Here is a 23,099-nt window from a genome sequence, read left to right as displayed (position 1 = left end):
CTCTTGTTGCTCTGACTTGCTCCCTCTGTCCTCCGTTTTCTTTAGTCTGGGCTTCGGCGCTGACTGCCACAAGCACAGCAGGGCACACCTAGCCCGGATCCCGACCCTAACAGGACACACCGCCCGCTTCCCCTCCCCAGGCTCAGGCCCCGCGGCCGAACCAGCCTCACGCCAGGCTGAGCCGTCAGCGGCTTCTCAGCCCGTTTGGTTGAGAGCATCCTGATCTCCTGGGCTCTGTCTCAAGTTTCAACTGTGGCCTCAGTGACATTCTTTGGTTTCTATGATGTTGCCTGCATTTAAAAACCGGCATTTTCCAGAGAAAATTACCAAAAAAGGGCAGTACTTCACTCCTTCAATGCACAAAATAATTCAACAAATAAATGTTGCCACATGTCTGACAAAATACAGGATACAGGAAAAGGTACCACTGGAGTTCAACATTTTCAAAGACACTTTTACACATTACTTGTTAATATAGCCTTTGAAAATCTATATGAATTTCTGGGTTTTTAAAAAATATTAATTTCATTACATGTCTCAGATTTGGTTTGGGAAAGTATAAACTGATGTGTAGTTGCGATTTTTCTGTCTTATTACTGTCCGCCCGGTATCTGTTTTTTCTGCCTCAATCCGACAGACCCACGTTGTGCTCCAGGTAGGCATGCGCAACATGTCTCCGAAAGTCTAGTAGGTCCAGGGAGGTGCCGGGGTTGCAGGCTCGGTGTAGCTGCCAGGCATTGTTCATGGCTAAATCAACCATGTAGCTCACCAGAGCTGAGTACCACTTCTTGCTCCTTATCCCCACCCTGTATTTGGAAGCGATGTGATCCATTTTAGCTACGCCTTCCCTGCATTCATCATACAGCTTCACTATGGATGGGCGGCTTATCTGAGAGGCCTCGTCATCCGCAACACTGCTTACCTCGCTGACGGGCTCTATGCCAACAGCGCTGGAGCACAGACTGGTAATGCTGTCACCATGCCAACGACACAAAATTATCTCATCGTTTTCTTCCACTCGGAAATCGAAATACCCCTTCTTCATTTTTTTCATATGCTCTGCATTCATAAGGGGACATTTTTCCATCCTGTTCTCACGGATTGTTCCTGTTGCCCTCACGCCTTTCTTCTTCAAGGCTGACACTAACTTGACACTTGTGAAGAAGCCATCGAAACACAGGTGATAGGGGTGCTGACCTCTCTCTAAAAGAACATCAGCAAAATGCATCACTAGATTTCCCCCTAAACCAAGATCAAGGTCCTTATCTGCCGCTATCGTGGATTCTTCTTGATGGGGCTCAAACCAAACCAGATACCCCTGTGTGGTGGTACCACACCAAATTTTATAGCCAATCCTTATAGGTTTCCCATTCAGGAACTGGTCGCTATCAAAGCATTCACACATTGTCTTATCAAAACAATAGTATTCTTGTAGGGGGGCATACAGGAGGAAATTTTTATTCATTTGCTTTATGAGAGGCCTCAATTTTGTAAACTTATCTTTTGGATCTAGGTGGCTATTATCTGCAAAATGCAGGTAGGAGAAAATCAATTCAAACCTGTCTCTTGTAATGGAATCTCTAACCTGGTTCTGATCAGTATCCGAGATTTCCCAATACATCCCCCTTCTGGGACGTCTCACAATTCCACTCAAAAGCAGGACACCAAACACACACTTCATTTCTTGAACTGTGACTTCCAAGTTGACATTTTTCTGAGAGGCATACTTATTGGTTTCATTGACAATCAAGTTGAATGTTTCATCATCAAAAAATAATTCGAAAAGCTCTACTGGGCTCAACTTTTCACTCTTGAGATTCAACAGCCCTGAATCCAGTACGGACCAGCTTGGGAAGCCGGGTTTAATGTCTCTCTGGGTCCAAGTCTTCTCTGGGACTCTGGATGCCTTCAGCTTTTTTGGAACCGGCTGGGTCTCTGGCTCATTATCGTCTCCCACATCTGAGTCCCCGGAAAATGCGAGGCCTTGGAGCAGCTCGCTCACTCGAGCTTTGTCTTTTTTTCTCCCTTTTCGGGTAATGTCTCCCGCAGCGTATTCCAAGGACGAGATGTGCATGCGGGCCCACAGGTCGCCTGGCTGACGGTCCTTCAGGGTGTTCAAATGTGCAGCAGACCTTTCAGTGGCGACAGGAGCACGAGGGGCCTGAGGCCCCTGACCTCTGGGGAAGGAAAAGGAACGCGTGCTGAGAACCGGTGTCATTCGCCAGCGCACAGCCCCACGGACCCCACGGTCCTCGTTTGCGGGGTTCACCTAAATCGCACTCACGTTCCCGTGAGGACGACTTTGGCCAGACCGCCCCACCCCACTCCCTCCTCAGCTGCTGAGTCTGGGGAAGGGAAGGGGCCGCCGTCCTCAGCAGCGAGGGGCAGGCACTGCCACCGGGTGCCCGTCCAGCTCCGCCCCGGGGCGGCCGTTCCCGGGGCTGAGGTTCCCGAACGGCCTGTTTTGCTTCTGGGTCGCTAGCAATTCGTTTTGAACTTGGACAAAGAAGGGCGTTGTCACCAGCCCTCACCTCTCACAGCCCCGGTCACGGGAGGACTAACGTCTCCTAGCTCTGCACCCACTTGGTGGGCGCACTGTTCTGAGGAGAAACAAAGGAGAAAGTCAACCTTGCTGCCCTTGGATTGATTTTTATGGGGTTCACAAGGAATCACGCTAAAGTCACTAAGACGAAAAGTATTATTTTACATGAACTTCTTTTTTAATTGTAGAAATTTACATTTCATACACTAATGCCCTATTGGTAGGTAGTGTGGCTTTAGAAGACACGGGGGAAGGCAGTGAAAAGGATGTTGTGACATAACCGACACACTTGTATTTCTTTGCCTGAAGCCCACGTCGCCCTGCCCGTCTTCCACGCCCACACACGCCACCCGCCTGCCGCGCCGTCAGAGGTCGCGGACTTTCCAGCCGCAGGGACCCTCCCTGAACCCTGTCATCGCGCTGAGTCTTTCCACAGCTGACATCTCAACTCTCGAGACCGGACCCAATCGTTCCCATCCTGACTCTTCCATCCCCTCCCTCCCCTCCCCTTCCTATTCAGTCCCCCGACCCCCCGGCCTGCGCTGCTCCTCCCCCGGGAGTGTGGCCGGGGTCACAGGGCCAGGCAGACACCCTGCAGGAGACGGTCTCCAAACTCGGCCGGTTCCGCCGCCCAGCGACCCTCCGCCTTCCTCCTGTCCCTCGTCCCCGCTCCCCACAGCAGGTACTGCAGATCTGTCACCCTTTTCAAATCTTTTGCCCGATTCCTGGATTCCCCAAATACAACCTCTTAGTCTACTCCAAAGAACAGAATTTTTCAAGCCAAAACTGGCTCTCTGAACCGGCTCCTACCACGGCTCTTCCCTGCCCTCCCTGTGCATGTGCGTATTCTGTGTCCGCCTCCTCTCCTTTCCATCTCCTCTTCATCTGACAAGTTTCTATCTGCTCATCGAGTCTGGTCTCAGACGTCGCCTCTGCTGGGGCACCTTCTCTACTCCTCCACGTTTCAGATGGGCGCCTCGCGGGCGGCCCGCCAGAGCCCGCGGCGTGGCAGCTCTGCGGCTGAGGGCAGCGTCTGCCTCGTCACACACGACCAGCCAGGAGTGGCGACGTGCTTGCTGTGAGTGGGAGAAGGGAAGACTATCTCCTGGTCCCTGCTCCCGTAGCCGTTTGTCACTCGAGTCTCCAAACCCAGTTCTCGACCCCTAGCTCACCACGGCCTGTGACATCCAGGGGGAGTTGCAGGTCCCCAGCGCCCTGCTCCGCGGCAGTGGCAGACTCTGACTTTCCTGCCAACGTCCCTTCCTGCATCCTTCCAGGGAAGCAGGTTTCTGACAGCTGGTTTCTCTGGTTCCATTCAAATTCCGTCTCACATGTGCTGGGCTTGTTACACCCAGAACCCTGGCCACTCACCTTCCGGGTGCTCCCGAGGCCTCGGCGTCTTGGTCCATCTCTTCAGATGTTTCCTGCTTTGCGTGAAACGATGCACCTTTACTTACAACTTCTTCAGCTAAAACAATACAGTAATAATTTAAATGCCAGCTGTTGTTCAAATTTAGAAAAAACTATGTTCAGAGCAGAGATAGAGTTTCCAATTTAAAACAAACAGAAAATTGACAGGCGTCCCAGAAATGCGGTCTGAGCAACCACACCACATGGGCCCCGCGCAGGAAGCTGCTGAGAAAGGCCAGTCGGCCAGGGAGTGGGCCTAACGGGGCAGAGCCGAGCTGAGGGAAACCACACAGGGGCAGCAGTGCCGTCAGCGACGAGAACCCCTGAGGTGAAGCAGGATGAGCCGGAGTTCAAGGATCTCCCACCTACAGCGGGACGTCTGAGGGTGAGAAAGCGCACGGGACCCTTGAAAAGGCAGAGAAGCGGAAGCAGAGGAGGAGCCGTGGCGGGAATCAGGGAGGGCAGGGGGACGGTCGGAGAAGGGAGAACCAATAACCACGTGATTAGCAACAGAGGAGGAGAATGTGACCGGGGACGCACCATGACAGGGGCTGAAAGAAGGCCGAAGACAGAGGCCAGAAAATGGGGGGAGCGGGCGGGGGTCTCAGGAAACGTGGGTTCACCAGGCCCGGGGTCAATCGGGGATGGGCCAAGTGAGCACAGAAGGGGACCAGCCAGAAGCCCGTCCTTACTCATGAGGAGGAGGTCTGTCACCTCCTGAGCCGAGTCCCCACAGAGGCCCCTCTGAGCCAGACGCAGCTGTGGCCACTCCTCTGGGACAAGGGCCGGGACCGCTTCGTCCTCAGTCTTCACTGGTGTCTGCAAAGGCAAGAACGGCCCCTGACTTTTCCCGGCGCTGAGCATCCCACGCCTGGACCTGCAGCGTCAGCCCCTGGGTGGGGCCGGCTCTCCCCGCGGCCCCCTCCCCTTGCAGGTGCGCCTCTGACGCAGGGCCGTCTTAGAGGGAGGCACCCACTGGCCGGGGGGCCCACTCCGGTCCAGCAGGACCGCAGCTGAGCTCCGTGACATCCACACATGACAGAGTCTCCGCCCACATCCAGCTGCATCCACAGGCCCCGGGGGTGAGGGCCCGGCTGTTCTGGGCGACACAGCCCCGCCCACACCCCTCAGCCCTGCTTCAGTTCAGGGCCTTTATGATTTTACTCAACGTTCATTTTTATTCTATTGTCCACCCAACTCTGTTGTTTCATTTCCTAGACTTTGTATTTCTCCATAATTCAAACGTGGATTATTCACCAGAGCAAACGTTTAGTTACTCTGTTCTGGTGTAATCATGCCCATCCTCATTTTGAAACACACGCTGCTGTTTATATAAATTACTTTTTCTTTCTTTCTCCAGTGTGTTACATTTAAGACAATTATGCTGATTACAACATATATAAGTAAGTTTTATTTTCTATGCATTTCTTTATAAGAAAGCAAAGTATTTGGTAAAAACAGGAGGCCTTGGGTCTGATAGGATGGAGAACCAATTACAAGCCACGGACAACGACTAACGAGAAGACGCCGTGAAGACGGGGTCTTAAGAAAACTGGTGCAGCAGCAGGGGCTTACACGGGAGACCTGATTATTTTTTAACTAAATCACTAGGAAATTTATTTGAACCACTGAGAGAATTAAAAAACAAAAACAAAAACCCAAGACATGAGGTTGTGTCCTGCACACACAGAATCTCCATTTCCATCACCAGATGGCAACTGGGTCTGAGCGAAACCCTGGACTGCAGAGGACTGTGGCGGGGAGTCCGGTTCCCGGGCTGCGGGGGGAAACCAGAGGCCCGCAGAGAAAAACCGTCGGCCACTAAGCAGCCAACGCGTGCAGGCGCTTCCTGACCGCCCGCCCGTCACCCCCACGCTTGGCACTTGGAGGTGCCCCCTGAACGCAGTGCCGGGTGGGGCGCTGGCGCGTAATCACAAGCCGCTCCTTGGAGGAGGCTGTGGCCTGCGATGCTCTGCGAGGGCTTAGGGGTGAGAGGTGGGAGTCAAGACGGGGTGAGGGTCGGGCTCAGGCCCAGGAGGGCTGCGGTGGGGGTTCCCACAAGGGCACCCTGCTCACCTGGGGCCAGGCCGACTTAAATTCAGGTGCTGCTGCCTTGTCTCTGGAGGCTTTTTCCTGGAGAGGAGCTGGGTCCTGGGGAGCAGGCCCTGTGAAGGGGGAGGTGAGTGTCCTGGGTGAGTGAGGCCCAAGTGCTTAGGGCCGCCCTCGGGGGCCCAGCCCCACAAATCTTCCTACGTTTGCTACGCGTAGCATCGCTCTGTTTCCGTTCTGCCGGGAATGCTGCGGTTCTGAAACGCTGGGATCTCCTATCCCTAAAATCGAGTGGTGTTTATGAACCATGAAGTGCTTTCCAGTGAAGCGCTTTCATGTATATAAAGGAAATTTTAAATCGCACCTGAAAATACATACATGGACAGGGAGGAAAGAGGCTGGTGATAAAGGAAACGTGAGGCACAGACAGAGAAATGGAAGAAAAGAAGTGGAGAGTCGAGAGGTGAGGCAAAGGGGAAACTGGAAGGCAGAAAAGAAGATGAAAAGAGAGGAAATAAAGATATAAAGACACAGAAAGAGTGGATAATGGGGAAGGCTGTGCATACGTGGGATTAGCGGTTGTGTGGATTATTAGGGGTTATTCTGTACCTTCCTTTCAACTTTGCTGTGAACCTAAATCTGTTCTACAAAAATAAAGTCACACACACACACACACAGAAGAGGTAACACCCTGCAAGAGGAGGAGTTCAGGTAGCCTGGGAACCGGACCTCCAGTTCACTTGGCTCAGGAAACCTGGAGAGGGTACCCAGGTACAAGCGGGTAGAGTCTCCCCGATACTTGGGAGGGGCTAAGAGCATAAAAACAGCCCTTCCAAAGAAGGACGAGAGAGCACCCCCATCCCAACCACACGTCCGCAGCAGCGGGGCTCCCATGGCGCGCTGAGGGTCCGGGGTCGCCCCTCTGCCCAGGAGGCTTTGCTGGAGCCCAGCTCTCCGAGATGCCGCAGGCGGTCCCTCAACCGCCACGTGCACGAAAGAATCTTACTGCTACGAGCACTGTGTGCTTTCGCCAGCCACTCTGTCGACTCGCCTTCATACTTCACTGCCCCTCCCCCCGCAGCCAAAATGAACCGCAATCAGGGCGCGCAGATGTGCTCATCACTTCCCAGGCCGATGGGAAGGCTCACCCTGCTTCTGCGCCGCCGCAAAGCCCCTCCTCTTTCCCAGCTCAACACAGGCTCCCCGACCCTGGAAAGTTTCCCAGCCCCCAGGACTGTAGGGCTCCCTTGCACCTCAACAGTTCTGCACATAAACTAAATATTTCAGGCTTCATGGGGTGGTGGTTTTTTATAACAGAATATGATAGAACCACCAGCGAAAAAGCGGGGAAATAGCAAGTTCTACTTACGCTACAATGGGTGTCTGAGGCCTACACACCTCACCTCCCTTTAATGTCCGCCTGTCATTTATTATAGGACAGTGAGGCTGCATGTACCATCAAAATATCGATATTCACAGACCACCAATGTGGTGACTGGTAAACAAGGACTGGAGTAAATCGTGAACCCTCAGAAATCACGTACATAATTGTGTCTGGACAGTAACCGCCCCCCTCAACTGTAGGGAACAGATCCCAAAACCCCCCGTAGGTGCCTGAAACTGCAGAGAGCAAGTACCGAACCCGAAACACACCGCGCTTCTCCTAGACATACTCACCTCTCACTTGAAGGAAGGCCTTTCCGGCTCCTCTCCGGTGTCTAAATGGCCAGCATCGCTGCTCTTGTGCTTTGGGGCCCGAATACATACCGATTACGAACCTGAACACCAGCACTGAGACAGCAGGGCGGCCAGCTCAGCCGGCTGCCACGTGACTGAGTGGGGGGCAGCGGACACGCTGGACGAAGGGAGGCCTCTCGCCCTGCGCGGGACGGAGCAGGACGGCACAGGGTTTCATCGCACAAATCCGGGCACATCACAACTGAAAACTCAGGAACTTTCGAAAGTAAACTGTGACTGAAAAATAACTTATTTCTGGAATCCCCTGTTCAATACTTTTGGACTGCAACTGACTGAATAACTGAAACCTCAGATAAGGGGGAACTATGGCACATGATTTTTCCAGGGCGGAGAGTTAATTTTCAGCAAATTCCAGGGAAAGGAGTTAGTGCCCTCACCATGAAAATTACTACACTGTGCAGTTTTATTTCTTTTTAATTTAATTTATTTTATTTTATAGAGAGGGGAGGGGGAGAGAGAGACATTGATTGGTTGCCTCTAGTATGCACCCCCCCTGGGGGCTGAACCCGCAACCCAGGCATGTGCCCTGATGGTGAATTGACCAGGCGACCTTTTGCTTTGCGGTCTCCTCTTTGAACTGCCTGGGGGCTTCTGTTTGTTCTCCGAAATCCCTCAGCATTTGGGTGCGTGCCCCCCGCCCCCGCCCCCCAAGAGCACTGCCCAGAGCTGAGGGTGAGGGACAGCTGCTTCCCTGGGGGTGGAGCCTGGGTGTGGAAAGTGAGGGAGCCCTGTGCACAGTGAGTGCCCCCAAGTAGAAAAGAAAAGAAACTATGTAACTCTAAAGCTGTATTTAAAAGGACTGAAAGGTTACATTGGGCTGGGAGGGTATTCAAGGAAATGTTACCATCGGGGAAAGACAACTTTGTGGAAAGCCACCAAGTCAGTATTTAAAATGGGGTAGATTAGAGACGTGGGGTAGAGAGAGAACTCTGGTTGAAGGTCAGGTGACCTGAAATTCTAGAGGCTGCCCTGCCTTCGCTGATCCTGGGCAAGCCATTTAAACTCCAGTGCGGGCTGTCCTAATTATTAACGGAGCATGTTGAGCTAGAAGATCTTACAATTGCAACATTTTACAATTCCAAATGACTTAAAAAGCTCCGTTGGGTACAGGTTTAGACAAAAACAGAAGTCCGGGCACAGACACAGGCTTTCACCCAAAGGGCCACGCACCTGCCGGTGACCCGACGGCACCCCTGGCTCCGCCGTCCTCGCGGGGGGACTCTGGCGGCTCCCGCTTCAGAGTGGACGCTCCAGGCAGCACTTGGAGGCTCTGCCGCTCCGAAGAGGCCCCTTTACAGTCTGTCACCAGGAGGTGCATGTCCTGTCCCTGAGCGTAGACAGAGGCCTGGGGATGAAAGAGTCACCTTGAGAAGGCGTCCTGGTGGGAACCGCACCCAACAGCAGTAAGGAACCTTCTCCATGGAGCACAAGACAAGCCCTGCTCAGTCCTCTAAGGAGGCAGGTAAGACGGAGGACAAGACAGACAGTCACTCCTTCAGCACAGGTGGACGCACGCCTGCAGCAAGCGAGAGAGACGGGACGGTCATGCAAAGAAAAACAGAACACGAAACCCGGCAGGGACGCTTAAACTAGTGGGTGGAAGTTTCATGCAAAATATGATACGCACGGTCTGAAACCGTCTCCCACAGATTGCTTATCACACAGGGGAAAACGGTAATTTCCTAGTAAGGAATCTGAGATTCCACCTTGACATCATCGATAATGGGACGACCCACGTGCTGCCGATGGAGTGCATTGAGGACACTCCGTTGCTGCGTGGGAATTGTGGCCAAAACGCGCACAACCTGGGTCTTATCATGAGAAAACACAGGGCGAACCCAACAAAGACTGAGCCACGCCTCCACAGTCAGGAAAAACAGGAGATGTGGGAACTGAATGCAGCGGGAGATACTGGAGGGGGGCGGGGCGCCGGGGGACTCGCCATGAAGAACACTACTGGGATGACATGCCAAAATCTGAACAAAGACCTCCTTTTGGATGATAGTATCATCATTTTCATAAGTGTCTGTTTACACAAGTCCTTGTTCTTCAGAAACACACCCGGAAGAGTTTAGAGGTAAAGGGGCACGCTCTCTGCGGCGAGTGCGCGTGTGCAAAGCACATCTGCACATCACGAGGCAAACGCTGGCGACTGGCGGGTCTGGGTGAAGAGGATACGGGTCCTCTTCCCAATTCTTCTCTAAGTTATAGATAATTTCAACATAGAGATAGAAGTGTTTTCTTCCCACCTGCTGTGCGGTGTCTCCTGCGTTGGTCCCTATATCCTCCAGCGCCGCCACCGCCTCCTCGCCGCTCCGCGGGTGCCCCTCCCGCACCCGGGCCCGCAGCGCCGCGGGCAGGATGCGCAGGAACTGCTCGAGCACCAGCAGCTCCAGCATCTGCTCCTTGCTGTGCGTCTCGGGCCGCAGCCACAGGCGGCAGAGCTCGCGGAGCTGGGCCAGCGCCTCCCGAGGTCCGGGCACCTCCTGGTAGCGGAACTGCCGGAAGCGCAGGCGGCAAAGCTCCGGGGCGTGGGAGCCGCGCTCCTCTGCGCTGCGCGCCTGCTGCTCCCACGTGGAACCTTCCACCTTGACTGTCACTGGACTGTCCCTGTTTTCAGGAGCGGGGCCCCACCAACTTTCCTCCATGTCGTGCTTTACCGCTGGGATTCCCTGGAAGGCGTCGCGCACAGCTGCCCCTTGAACGACACAAGTTTAAACGGTGCGTGTTCCTTTGCATGCAGATTTCTTTCAATAGAGACTATAACTGTATTTTCTTTCCTTATGATTTTCTTAACATTTTTCTCTATCTTACTTTGTTTAAGAATACAGTATATAACGCATACAACATACCAAAAAAAAGGCAAGGAAAAGGCTCACTTAGCTGTGACCTATGTGTCAGGCACTGATCGTAACAGGGAAATAGCGCTTCCAGCGCCGCGCTCCACACCCACCCTCCCTCCTCACTGCGGGCGGGGCCGACGGGGGTGGGGGGGCGGGTAACAACGGCGCAGCTTACACTGCAGCTGGGGAGAAAGGATGCTTTCACAAACAGATGAATGTTCCCTCTGCATTTCTCAGATAACTGCCCCTCACATGCAGGTGCGGTGACTGCGTTCGCAGTCTCCCCCCAAATACCTTTTGCGACCAGACTACGCGCCCTCCCATCTGTGCGGGACTAACGACTCGCTCGGAAGGACGGGGCACAGCAGGAAGGACGCTGCGAGCGGGAGCGCCGCTGCAGCTCGTGCCCCCGCCGGGGCTGCGCTGGCCACGCAGGAGGGCGCGGTGAGGACAAGGCGCCAAAGCCCGGCGAGGCCTGGACCTCGGCCGGCCGTTCACCAGCTGAAGGCAGCACCCGAGGCGCTCAGGCCAGGCCAGCAGGGCTGCCTGGCAGCCTACACACTCCTACAAGCAAGCGACCGGGGCTGTCGTACTCGGGTTGGGATTTAAATTTATTTTTTTTTAACATAGTAATAGATCGCTGAAACAGGAGACAAGCTTCCAGTTCTTTTTGTCCGTCTCCCTCTTCCTTCTGTGATCTCATTCAGCACAATTACAATGTATCTCTATTCCAAGGACACGCCGGAACCTGCCTTTCCCATGGCAGGCTCACGCCCTCCAGACACGGTCGCCTCCAGACCCGGCCCCGCCGCCCCGTGGCCCCACGTCCCCACCTGGCGCCTGGGCCGCTCGAAGCCGCGCTCGCTGTCTCCCCGTCCCTGCCGGTCGCGGGCAGGATCCCTCCGAGTCCGGTCAGACCCCTCCGTCATCACCACCTAAAGTCATCACGACGACCATTTTCTCCGCTATTCCTCTCCCTCCGTCGCCGTGCGGGACTCGGACCAAACGCCCCAGGCTCCCCTCCCAAACACCGGGTTTCAACTGCTGCCCCTCGGACTAAACCCAAACCCCGCCGGATCTGATCCATGCTGAGTTTTACTGGTGCGTTTGTCACTCACCAGGCGTTTAGGGGGCACGTCATTATTTCGCAGGCACATCACTAACCCTGGAATGAATACAAGTCACGTCCCGACCTCCCGTCCCCGCCGACTCCCTCCGCCCACCGGTCGCTCACGGCGGGGACCCCTGCAGCGCAGTCACAGCCCGGCCTGGCGCTGGCGCCGCCCCAGGCCGTGTGCGCGGGAGAACTTTGTCCTCTGAGCCACACCGGGAAGCGGGTGTCCCCGTGGGTCCGGACCACACCCCTGCGCGGGGATGGGCAGGCTCTTACCTGGCCCCCGGCGCACCCGGGGAGCTCGGTGAGCCGCGAACGCGCCTGCCTCCTTCCGGCCCCCCGGCCCTCCTGGCAGAAGCGGCCGCAGCGCGGGCTCAGGCCCGCCAGCGGGAGGAAGGCGGGGCCACCGCGCACAACAATGATGGACCCACAGGCCTCCTGAAAGGGTCCGGAGCAGAGGAGCCTGGGGCCCGAGGGCAGGGGGCGCAGGCGGGGGAGGCCTGCGCACCCGGGTGCCCGGCCTCTCTAGGACGGAGCGACACATCTCTCTGGTGCGCTCGGAGGACCCTCATCTGCCCAGACACCAACCAGCATTTATGTAAATCGTTGCATTTGAAACCAAAAAGGGTCAGGGTAAAACTGAGCTTGTCTTTAGGGTCTTCACAGGCTGCACGGGTTAGGAGGTGGGAGAACAGATGAATAAATTACAATACAGCAAACAGCACGTTATTTTTTAACTAAAATATACAGATTATACATGCACAGGAAGTCAAGTTGCATACCAGCTGAAAAATGAAGTGTCTCAATGTTTTGTGCACCCACACAGAACTGCGCGCCAGAAGGTAGTGTTGCAATAGTTCACGCTCTCTGGGGTCCTGCCCTCTCAAGACTCTTAACTCACCTTTCAGGGTGTCTGTGGTATCTTATATGCAGGCAAGACCTTAACTGAGATCTGGTGTGACAACCTTTGTTCAGCTTTTTTATAATTTATGAGAACAAGAAAAACATGTTATTTAAATATACCTGCATCCAACATTTATGCCCAGTGGTTATGGGTCTGCCCTCAGGGTACTGATGAGAACACCACTCCCCTGAAGAATTAGGTGTCTATGAATTTAGAACACTTACAATATTGTATTATAGAATTATCATGAGAGAAAGCCACGATCAATTTTCCAGATATTTAAGGACCTATTTGATTTTCACACTTGGAATCTTTTCATTGTCATTGCTTTTTTTTTTTTTTTTTTTTTTTTTTTTAATTTTAGAGACAGGGCAAGGGAGGGAGAAAGAGGAAGAGAAGATCAATCCATACGCACCCCAACCAAGGACAGAACCCACAACCCAGGCAGGATGATGCCCAACAAATGAGCCACATCAGCCGGAGCTCATTGTTGTTGCTTTTAGTAAGATAGAAATTATGTGTTCTCTCCTTCTTAAACTAAACAGAAACAGGTTTAAACTATGAGACAGAGCTACATGTTTAGGTATTGACCACAGCACAGGCCTCAAAACACTTAGAGGGAACTCCTGATATCAACTTAATTTCACTCATACAGGCAGAATGAAAAACACATAGCTTTATGGCTACCCAAGCAGTGGAAGATGATTTTCTATTACATTCTTCAATTTCTCAAGAAGTTACAGCTGCTCCTCCTACAGATGCGGTCCTCCTCTGGACCAGGCAGTCGCTACGGTCCCCCATGTGCTCCCACCAGTCCGATCAGAGGGGGAAGGAACAGTGGGGTGGATCAGGGTGCTCAGTGCTTCTTCCAGAATTCACTCCCCTTTGTTGTTCGGGACAGAAGCCTGTTTTCAGCTGCGCACTGCAACCAAGAATAAGATACACTCTCCAGCCCCCTTTTCCTACGTTTTGGCCCCCAACACAGCGCCGCAGTGTCTGTGGGAAGGCTGTTCACAGGGCGCTGGCTCACTTCAGAGGAGCCTCCTTTGGTCCTTCGGCCTGTCGGCCCCATTCTGCAGGGGACAGCTGGAGCTAGAGCAGCCATCGGGGATCATGCGAGGACTGTTCAGGACCCACGGCGTGCACCAGGGCGGTGGTGGTGCAGAGAAGCGGAAGCCAGTGATGTCACCGAACCACCTTACCAGTCCTGGACTGCTTATCTCTAGCCTCTCTTATTGGAGATAAAAACTGACTTTTAGTAAGTCGCCCCTACTCTTTTTTTCAGCCATATGCATCTGAACCAAATCCTCAGCAATCCACGATGCTTAACCAATCTTCCCACGCGGTGGCAGAATGTGAAGCCTTTTCCAGACAGCAGAGCCGCAGCAGCTCGTGTCACTCAACAAGTGATGCTCTCCACCCTGGCCATGCGCCTGGAAGTGGAGCCCCCGAAGCCTAATACTCTTCGTGTTAAGCTGACTTTATCTGACTTTCAGAGAATTCCAGAACAAGCAACATTTAAAAAAAGGTATCATCAGTATTAAAAAAGTCTAATTTCTTCGCCAGGCGTTCACTCAGTCGTGCCTACGTGGCAGTGACTACGCGGGCACTGCCGTTACGGGGGAAGACAGCTGCGACACGAAGTCAGCACGGTTCATCCAAAGGACTTAGGAATCTCTTCTCCAGACTAATTTCTAACTGGGTCAATGAGATACTGTGGTGGGGATGGGCGTGGGAAATGGTAAAATGGGGTGATCCGGCTTTCCAAAATGCCTCTCCTGGTTGGGGGTGGGAGGAATGAAAGTTAGTAAAGCCATTGGGGGAAATAGTCACCATTTACCCACACTTTAAGACACCTGTTTTATTTCATAGCCATCTCTTGCTATAGCATATGAAAAAAATATCAACCTGCTCTTGTTCTGCTTCAGCCTGTAAATCTGTGAATATGTCATTTGCTGCCGACTTCAAAACCCTCCCTCAATCATGAGGCTCTCTGCTGCTTGGAGATGTATCATCATGCTTTTACCATATCAAAGGCTCTGAGAAGCCCTGCAGTCAAGAATGCTGTTCAACTCTGACCCCCAAGTACCATCTGGATGAAGTTGCCACAGCACAAAGCTGACTTCAAGGAAAACAAAGGAGAAAGAGTCGGGGCAGAGAGCCTCCAAGTCCCGCCTCCCCAGCCCCCAAGATTTCTCCGATGCCAGGACTGGCTAGAGTGAATTCTCCTACAATGCGGTTTGCTTGCTAATGTACTGTCTCTGATGTTCCAACAAGGAGAGGGCCCCTCCGCAAGCCAGTCTGTCTTTGTGGTGGTATCTCTGATGCTGAAAAAGACCTGACCTCTGCCTGAAGGCTTCTCCGCAATCGTTACACTCGTAGGGTTTTTTTTCATTGTGGATTTGCATGTGCTGAGTGAGGTGTGAGTTCAGTCGGAAGGCTTTCCGGCATATACTGCACGTGAAAGGTTTCTCTCCAGTGTGAACCCTGTGATGTCGAGTGAGGTCTGAGGTTAAGCTGAAGGCCTTCCCCACGCGTGGCACTGGTGGCCCCCAGAGTGGCTGTGCGTTCTCTGATGGTGGGTGAGCAGCAGGGCCTGACTGACGGTCTTCCCGCACCCCCGGCACTCGCCGGGCTCTTCCTGGCTGTGGGTCCGCTGGTGTCGATTCAGGTGAGAGCTGCGCCGGAAGTTCTTCCCACAGTGGATGCACAGGAAAGGCTTCTCTCCAGTGTGGATTCTGAGACGCTCCAAAAGGCCTGCGTTCTGGCTAAACACTTTCCCACACTCCTTGCACTGATAAGGCTTCTCCCCGAGATGGATTTTCTGATCTCTGACAAGGTGTGAACTTCTCTGAAAGGCTTTCCCACACTCGTGACACTGATGGCCTTTCTCTCTAGAGCGGATTTTCTGACGTCCGGGAGGACTGGATTCACAGAGCTTTCCTGCCCTGGGCACACCGTCGTGTTCAGCCAGGGCTGAGCGCTGGGGGAATCGCTCCCCACGGGCTGAGCTGTTAACGTCAGCCTTCTCCTTGGGCTTGGCCTGCTGCCGTTCCAAGCGAGAGCCCTCACGGTGAGTCTCCTTGGGCTCAGATGTTTCCCCAGACGACCCCACTCCTCCACAAGGGTCTGTCTTCACCATTGGTGCCCCGTCCTCAGCTATCGTCTCTTCACCTGAAACATTAAATATAGGCCAACGATTACTTGTTTTTTGGTGCTTGGGGAAAGAAGTCTGCTATTCGTAGGAAAAATATTAAATCCAGCTATGTGTGCAAAGTGAAAACGTTGCGGATGTTTGTGTTTGTGTATATTATACACGGAATGATACACAAGGAACTTAACAGTGGCTGCCTTTGGGGAAGAAGAGGGTTGTGGTGGGAGGTGACCTATTCACGTGGTTTGAATTTTATTATCTCTCTCACACACAGACACACACACACATACACACACAGGCTAACAGACTGTCTTAAAGGGAATGGCTATACGTTCTTGAAAACAGCTCGTCACATGGAAAACTTAAAAGATAGGTCAAATGAGGATCCTGGGACCAATAAGAAAGCGATGGGACTTTAACTGAAAATGAAGAACTGTAGGCCGACCAATTGTGTAATTGTAGAAGTACAAATTAAACCTCGAACTTTCCAGAAGAAGCGCACCTTTGAAGCAACATCCAAAACTGAAAAAGTAGGTAGTTGGTTTTAAAATCAACACCAACCATTCAACAGATAGACATTTACTGAGGGCCAACTCTAAGCCTGGAACTGTAACAAACCCAGGAAATAAAGCAAAGGCCCTGCCGATTTTCCTGACAGGAAAAAAGGAGATGTTACCCAGCAACTGTAATACAGTGGGGTCAGTTCTGTGACAGGAGAACTGCCTGGCGGGGAGCCTGACCCGGCCTTGCGGCCCTTAGGGAAGGACGGAGAAAGCGACCTCTGAACCAGGTCGGGAGAGTGAGGGACAGCGGCTCCAGACAGAAGACTGAGCGAGAGACAAAATGCAGCTGGGCAGGGTGGGACAGAGGGCGACTCATTGTCGCGGTCTGTCTGGGGACAGGGGTTTTTCCCAGAACACAGAACAGTTGGTGCTTGAGGCCACGCAAAGCGGAACAAGTTGGTTGCGAGTTGACATGAGGCTGTGAGGACAGCAGATGCCAGAACATGCATACGAGGCCTTTGCTAACAGCTACTGGAAGTCACTGAAAGTGGTGTTTTTCTTCTTGTTTTTTATCCTTCAATATAGAATTTTTCAAACACCCAAAGGAAAAAAAAAAGGTTGAAAGAGTCACATTACTCACTAACTGAAGGATTTTAAGGAGGGAGCAACATTTGTGTTTAAATGACGTGTTTATATGACGGAGGGAACTTCCACGGAGGCACTGAGATGACAAGCTGGGCTTGTATCAAACTGGAGAGAAGAAAAGAAAAAGGAAAGGGACAGAAATCAGAAAGATCTGCTTCGGAGTCAAAGAAAACACAGTAGAGTAAAAAAAAACCAAAACAACAACAAAAAAACAGAAACAAACAGAAACAAAAAAACACATACACACACAACACAAAACCCAATACAGGTGACATTTAGAAACAAGACAGCAGCCATTCAGTGACGAGACGGCAGAGAGAAGCCAGGAGGAGGAGGCCTGGGGCTGGGACTCTGCCTCGGGGAGAGGCCGGCGCCCTTCTCATCCACACGGCAGGCTTCCCTTTTAATGAACCGACAGCAGAGAAAGGACAGCCTACGGGGCGATGCGTGGGTGCCAGAATCGTCTGTCTCTTGATTATGGTGGCGATTAGACCGCTGTAATTACTTCATGCTGGTGAAACTCACTGAACTGCACACTTACAAAGAGCAGATTCCCAGTGTGTGAACTAGACCTCAGTAACCCTGACTCCAAACAAAACAAATAAGACGCCAAGGGCGCTGGGCCGGCTCCCCGCAGGCAGGGAGACCAGTCTGCTGCTCACCCTGTTCCGCTTCAGGCTTCGGACCCGCCGCTCAGGTGCGAGCGGCCCGGCCCGCGCGCCGTTCAGAGTCTCTCTGTCCTCCGCGCACACGCGCTGTTTCTCCGCCTGTCCCGGGTCCTAGGGACAAGTGGGGACAAGTGGGTACAGGGGAAAGCTGCTGCTCAGGAAAACACTAAACATGAGGAAAAAGAGAGAAAAGAACCCCGCGGGGGCAAAGAAAAGCATCTGTTTCCTCCCAGCAGCGAAAAGGTGAGACCTGCAGCAACGAACGGAAAGAAAACAAACCGAACTCGGCAATTCCCGCCGCACCGCGCAGCTCGCGTCCGCCTCTCCAGCCGCGGTCTCTGTCCCCGGCCTCCGGCCCAAGAGCACACCTCACCCCTTCCGCCCGCTGTCCAGCTTCTCGCAGCTCTGGGTGCAGAGCCTCCGGTACAACCACGGCCTCCTCGCCGCTCCGCGGGCGCAGCTCCCGCGCCCGGGCCCGCGGGCAGGACGCGCAGGAACCGCTCCAGCAGCAGCAGCTCCAGCGCCTGCTCCTCGCTGTGCGTCTCGGGCCGCAGCCACGGGCGGCAGAGCTCGCGGAGCCGGCGCGGCGCCTCCCCGAGACCCTGCGGTCTCTTCATACCGCAGCTGCCTGAGCTGCGTGCCCAGCGGCTCCTGCTCAAGGCCAGAGCCGCGTCCTGGCGCTTCGCACGCCGGCTGCCTAGGCTGGCGGGGACCGTCCTTCCCCTCCCGAGGCCCCTCCTTCAGATTCAGAGGAGCCAGGGCAGGGGCACTGGCCCAGGCTGTCGCCATCCCCGGCTTCAGACTGCGCCCTCTGACTGGGAGAACGTTTGACTATCTCCTCAGGGACTGTCCTGGAAATTTAATAATACGTGTCACAGAAACAGTAATAGCAGTAGCAACGATAACAACAGCAATAGCAATAGCAATACTCTTTTGTTGGGCGTGTACATCTTCAAAAATCACTATCCATTTGGTTCTCTCTGGGGAAAAAAAAACTCCTAGAAAAGGAACATACACAAAATGGGAAAACTCTGTTTTACACAAGACACAAGACTGCCAGCTCACACCAGGAAAAACACATTTGAAAATTCCCCACTTTGTAGCTCTTAGAGAATTATTGATTAAATCAATGGCCACAAATGGGTAGAACCACTAGGTTAAAGGAGTGGAGGTGAGGAGGGAATCGTCAGTCTCAGTGACCCTCACCACTTACTCATTACAAAGGGAAAAATGGAGATATCGCAAACTTACTCCTGTGATCTAATCTAGCAACTCCAACACCAAGACAACTGGCATTGTGCCTTCCCACCTGTATACCATTATTATTAAAAATGTTTAATGTGAATCTAATAATGAGGACAATTACAGATAAACCTAGAATGCAGCTCATGCAACAGGCATGGGCTCTTCAAAACAATCAATTTCACAAAAATAATAAAGTGCAGGCAAGAATTATTCTAGATTAAAGCAACACAGAATAAAGCAACATGTAAAACTGGCTCCAGTTCAAAAAAAGATTGCAAATATTATGAAAAAAATCAGAAGTCTAAATAGCTAACTACCGCCCCGAGAACCGAATGGAGCCCCAGACCTGCTGGGAGAAAAGTGCGTGTGCACGTGAAGAGAGCGCACACAGCAGGGAGTGAACCATGCACGACAGCTTACAGTACTAACTGTATTATTCTCTCAACTGTTCTGTAGATCGGAAAATTCTCAAAATGTTGAGGGAGAAAAGACACAAAATAAATAAAACTGCTTACGTGTTCATTAAAGCCAGTATCAGAATTAACAAAAAGGATAATGGTCCTCACAGCTCACCCCCCTTGCTGACTGTCTCCTATGTGCCAGACTCTCAGTTGCTGGGAACAGACATGGGCCCAGCTCCCGGCCTCCACAGCTCCCTGCTTCTCAGGAGGTCACCGTGCAGCGCGTGCAGGGCCACGAGGGAGGGATGCACAGGGTGTGGGTGGGGCACGGTGGTGAGTCCTAAAAGACCAAAGTAAAGGAGAGAAGACAACAGAGAAGGGGCGTTGCAGTCAGAGCAAAGGCTGAGCATAGAGCTGCTGGGGAAAGAAAGCCTGGCAAATTCAGGGCAGCGCGGCAGTCAGTGTGGCTGGAGCCCAGAAAACTCCTAGCGCATGGAAGGGAGGTGAGAAGGAACGGCATCCAGACAGCCAGGGAGATCCGTTTCTGTAAATGTTCCGATCCAGCCCTGTCACTTATGAGCAGTGTGACCTGGAACAAGTTCCTTATCCTTTTGGAGGCTTAGTTTACTCATTTGTAAAATGAACGTAACACCTGTGTCACAGAGGTATTTTGAGGTGAATGAGATAATTGAAAAGAACACAAGTTCACTGATTTATAATTGGAATTAAATAAAAATGCAGTGTTCAAGAGTGTGAAATGCTACAGGAAGGTGGGTGAGTCTAAGACCTCACATATGCAATTAATTAAAAAACACAAGTCAGATAGGCGGTCGCTCGCTCCCTTCTCAGTTCCTGCTTGCGGTGGCCCCGAGTAGATGGTGGCCCAACAGGAGGAGAGGGAGACGAAAGGGTGCAAGCACTGTGGCGGCACCCTCGTGTTCGGCGGCCCCTCATGCAGTATAGACGGGATGGGTCAGAGGCCTGGAGAGCCGCAGGCAAGGATGAGAGGAGAGGAGACGTCAAGGGTTGGGGAGGAGAGGAGAGAGGCTCGAGGAAGGGCTGAGGGAGGGCAGTTCAGCCACAGCCCGCGGCCAGTTAGCACTGCCCCTCTCACCAGGACCAGCACAATGACTTTTGCTTCACGCCTTGAATCCTGATTGTTGTCCCTACAGTTAATAGGGAGACATACCTTCATGATGCACCTTGTAAACCTTTTGGTGTTACTGGTTTACTCTGAGTTTCCCATTACTAGCTTCTAACTAAATACTGAGTCTTGACCCAAATTGTGAGTTTCTGTCAGAGGGCGAGTTTTACCTCCTGTGTGGGAAGATGCTCATTACATACTGTGAAGTTAATAAAGTAGTTTAACAAAGCAGAAAATAAACAAAAACAAAAACACAGAGGCCACTGTGACTTCTGCAAAGGCAATTTAGGTTGTGGGTCAGGGTGATCAGTCAGCCTGCCACAGGAAAATGAGAACGTGAAAAGAATGAGCAAAAGTTACTTTTTTAAAGAATAAGACATTTTATAGAAGGAGAAAATAGGGCAGAAGGTAGGAAGGGGGAATGTCTAGGACAGGTACGTTTGTAACTTAATTACTGTTTTTACCCAAAGATTTCCTTGTGGTCCAGCCCAGATATCTCACGAGTGCCGCATCTGTATTTCCTTCTGGCCACCTGGTACCTGGATACCTCGTAACAGCCTCTCAAACCCAGTGTGTCACCATTGTCCTTTGGGGCAGGCCATTGGTATACGGGGTCTTTGGACTCTTGATCTGGAGTTCTCTTGAGTGACTAGGAGGGTCTGTGGAGTTGCACGGGCCGACAGCTGGTACTTGCCTTTGAATCAGTATGCGGGTGGCAGGGTGGGGGGCTCAGTTAGTGGCTGTGCCTGGCTACGCTCCAAACAGAGCTTGCAGTTGTACATTCCTGGATGTGTATACGTGAACTCTCCCTGTTGGTGGATGCTTTCCTTTGTCCAAAATGGACTTAAAATTTAAAAAGTGAAGTCCTAGTATTCTTTTCCCCCCAAATACTACTACTCTAAATGAAGTAAAAAAAGTCCAAGAAAGTGATAAGTGATGGTTATTAGCCAGAAATAAAAGTCTGGTATTGTGATGGTTAATTTTATCTAACAACTTGACTGGGCCAAAGGGTGCCCAGATATTTGGTCAGACATTACTCCGAGTGTTTCTGCATGAGATCAATATTTATGTCAGTAAACTGACTGAAGCAGACTACCTTCCATAATGTGGGTGACCTTCATCCCATCAGTTGAAGGTCTGAATGAAAAGGAAAAAAAAAAAGGCTGACTCTCCCCCAAGTAAGAGGGAATCCTTCCCGCCTGACAGGCTTCAAAGTGGGACATCAGCTTTGCTCCTGCCTTTGAACTCGACTAGAAACATTGGCTCCTCCTGGGTCTTGAACCTGCTGGCCTTCTGACTGTAACTACATTTTTGAATCTCCTGGTTCTCAGGCCTTTGGACACACGCGGGAACTTAAGCATCGGCTCTCCTGTGTCTCCAGTTTGCCGACTCACTCTGCACATCTGAGGACTTGTCGGCCTCCATGACGACGTGAACCAATTCCTTATAATAAATCTTCCACTATGTGTCAGTCTATATCTACATATCGTTATTGGTTTTTCTTCTCTGGACAACCTGGGTAACAGAGATATGTAGTGTAGAATATTGAATTGGCAGTGGATTGTTTCTATGATGTGATTACATATGTCTAGCACGGTGTATAATGAGTGACTTGAAAAACTGACCTTTCCAGCCCTGGCTGGTGTGGCTCAGTGGACTGAGCCTTAGCCTGTGAACCTAAGGGTCACCAGTTCAATTCCCAATCAGGGCACATGCCAGGGTTGCGGGCCGGGTCTCCATTTGGGGGTGTGTGAGAGGCAACTGCTCACACATCAGTGTTTCCCTCCCTCTTTTTCATCTCTCTAAAAATAAATGAAACCTTAAAAACAAAAAAACAAAAAACCCCCCAAAAACCCTGACCTTTCCAGCCCTCTTCTGCATCTCATATATCTGGTCAATCAAGTTCTATTGAGTCTCCCTAAATATCCGCCAAACCACCGCCTCTCCATCCTCTCTGCCTCCGTCTTCTCCTACCCAGACCGCTGCACGTGGCTTTCTCACTGCGGTCAGTCCTCTTCCTAAAGAGAAAGTATGATTAGATCTTTGCTGTGCATATTTCATTTCATGGCTCATCATTACTCTCGGAATCAAGTTCAAAACATCTAATAGGATTTAAGATTTTCTTATGATGTAATGAACTTTCAGTCTCTCAAGCTTGCAATACCCTTTCCTGCTCCTGGGTCCTTTCCACATCTCGCTCCTTTGCCTGGAACGTCTCCAACCTTCCAATTTTCTTCTCATTAATGCCCCTTCACTCTTTGTGCCTCAGCATAATAAAACAATAAGCCAGCACAACTGTTCTTTGCGGTTTACATACGTTAATGAAGCCCTATTCACTAACGAAAACACTATTACTAACTTCACCACACAGAGAAGGGAACCGAGACATCCAAAGTGAACATTCAAGATCCCAAAGCTGAACCTCAGATCTTTCCTCCAATATCTCTTGCAGCCACAGGCTGAAAACATTACATTTATCTTTGTCTTCTCTCATACTGCCACAGCCCACATCGGATCCAAGAGCAAACCCTGTGGGCTCCACCTTCAAAGTAGATCATTACTCTGAGCACTTCCAACCTCTTCTACCACAATCCTATTCCAGGACCAGCTTTTCTCCCACCTAAATGACTGGCAATAGCCTCCTAACTTTTCAGTTCCCCTGATTCCAACACTTGCCCCTCTACAGTTCCCAGCTACAGAGGCTTTAAAACAGAAATCA

The 23,099-nt window shown here is 51.8% G+C and overlaps 2 protein-coding genes across 2 annotated transcripts; both read right to left on the bottom strand.

Moving 5' to 3' along the window:
• Window positions 1-467: 467 nt before the first annotated feature.
• Window positions 468-10,450, bottom strand: PGBD1 (piggyBac transposable element derived 1). The gene is made up of 7 exons (XM_054565056.1): window positions 10,009-10,450; window positions 8,930-9,104; window positions 6,045-6,117; window positions 5,688-5,703; window positions 4,645-4,771; window positions 3,914-4,010; window positions 468-2,177 (listed from the first exon to the last, which is right to left on the bottom strand). Exons 1-7 carry the CDS (start codon window positions 10,405-10,407, stop codon window positions 626-628), a joined length of 2,439 nt encoding a protein of 812 aa, XP_054421031.1. The 5' UTR covers window positions 10,408-10,450; the 3' UTR covers window positions 468-625.
• A 2,701-nt stretch (window positions 10,451-13,151) lies between these two features.
• ZSCAN26 (zinc finger and SCAN domain containing 26) lies at window positions 13,152-18,379 on the bottom strand. Its single transcript, XM_054564954.1, is given in 7 exon segments — window positions 13,152-15,156; window positions 15,159-15,794; window positions 16,451-16,457; window positions 17,585-17,701; window positions 17,964-18,069; window positions 18,071-18,183; window positions 18,185-18,379. Coding segments are annotated over 7 exon segments (1,482 nt in total). The 3' UTR covers window positions 13,152-14,848.
• Between the last annotated feature and the right edge of the window lie 4,720 nt (window positions 18,380-23,099).

Source organism: Pteronotus mesoamericanus, unplaced genomic scaffold, assembly GCF_021234165.1.
Source record: "Pteronotus mesoamericanus isolate MK-2021 breed Mesoamerican mustached bat unplaced genomic scaffold, CSHL_Meso_final scaffold_99, whole genome shotgun sequence".
Classification (NCBI taxonomy): Eukaryota; Metazoa; Chordata; class Mammalia; order Chiroptera; family Mormoopidae; genus Pteronotus; species Pteronotus mesoamericanus.
This window is presented reverse-complemented; position numbering and strand designations above follow the sequence as displayed.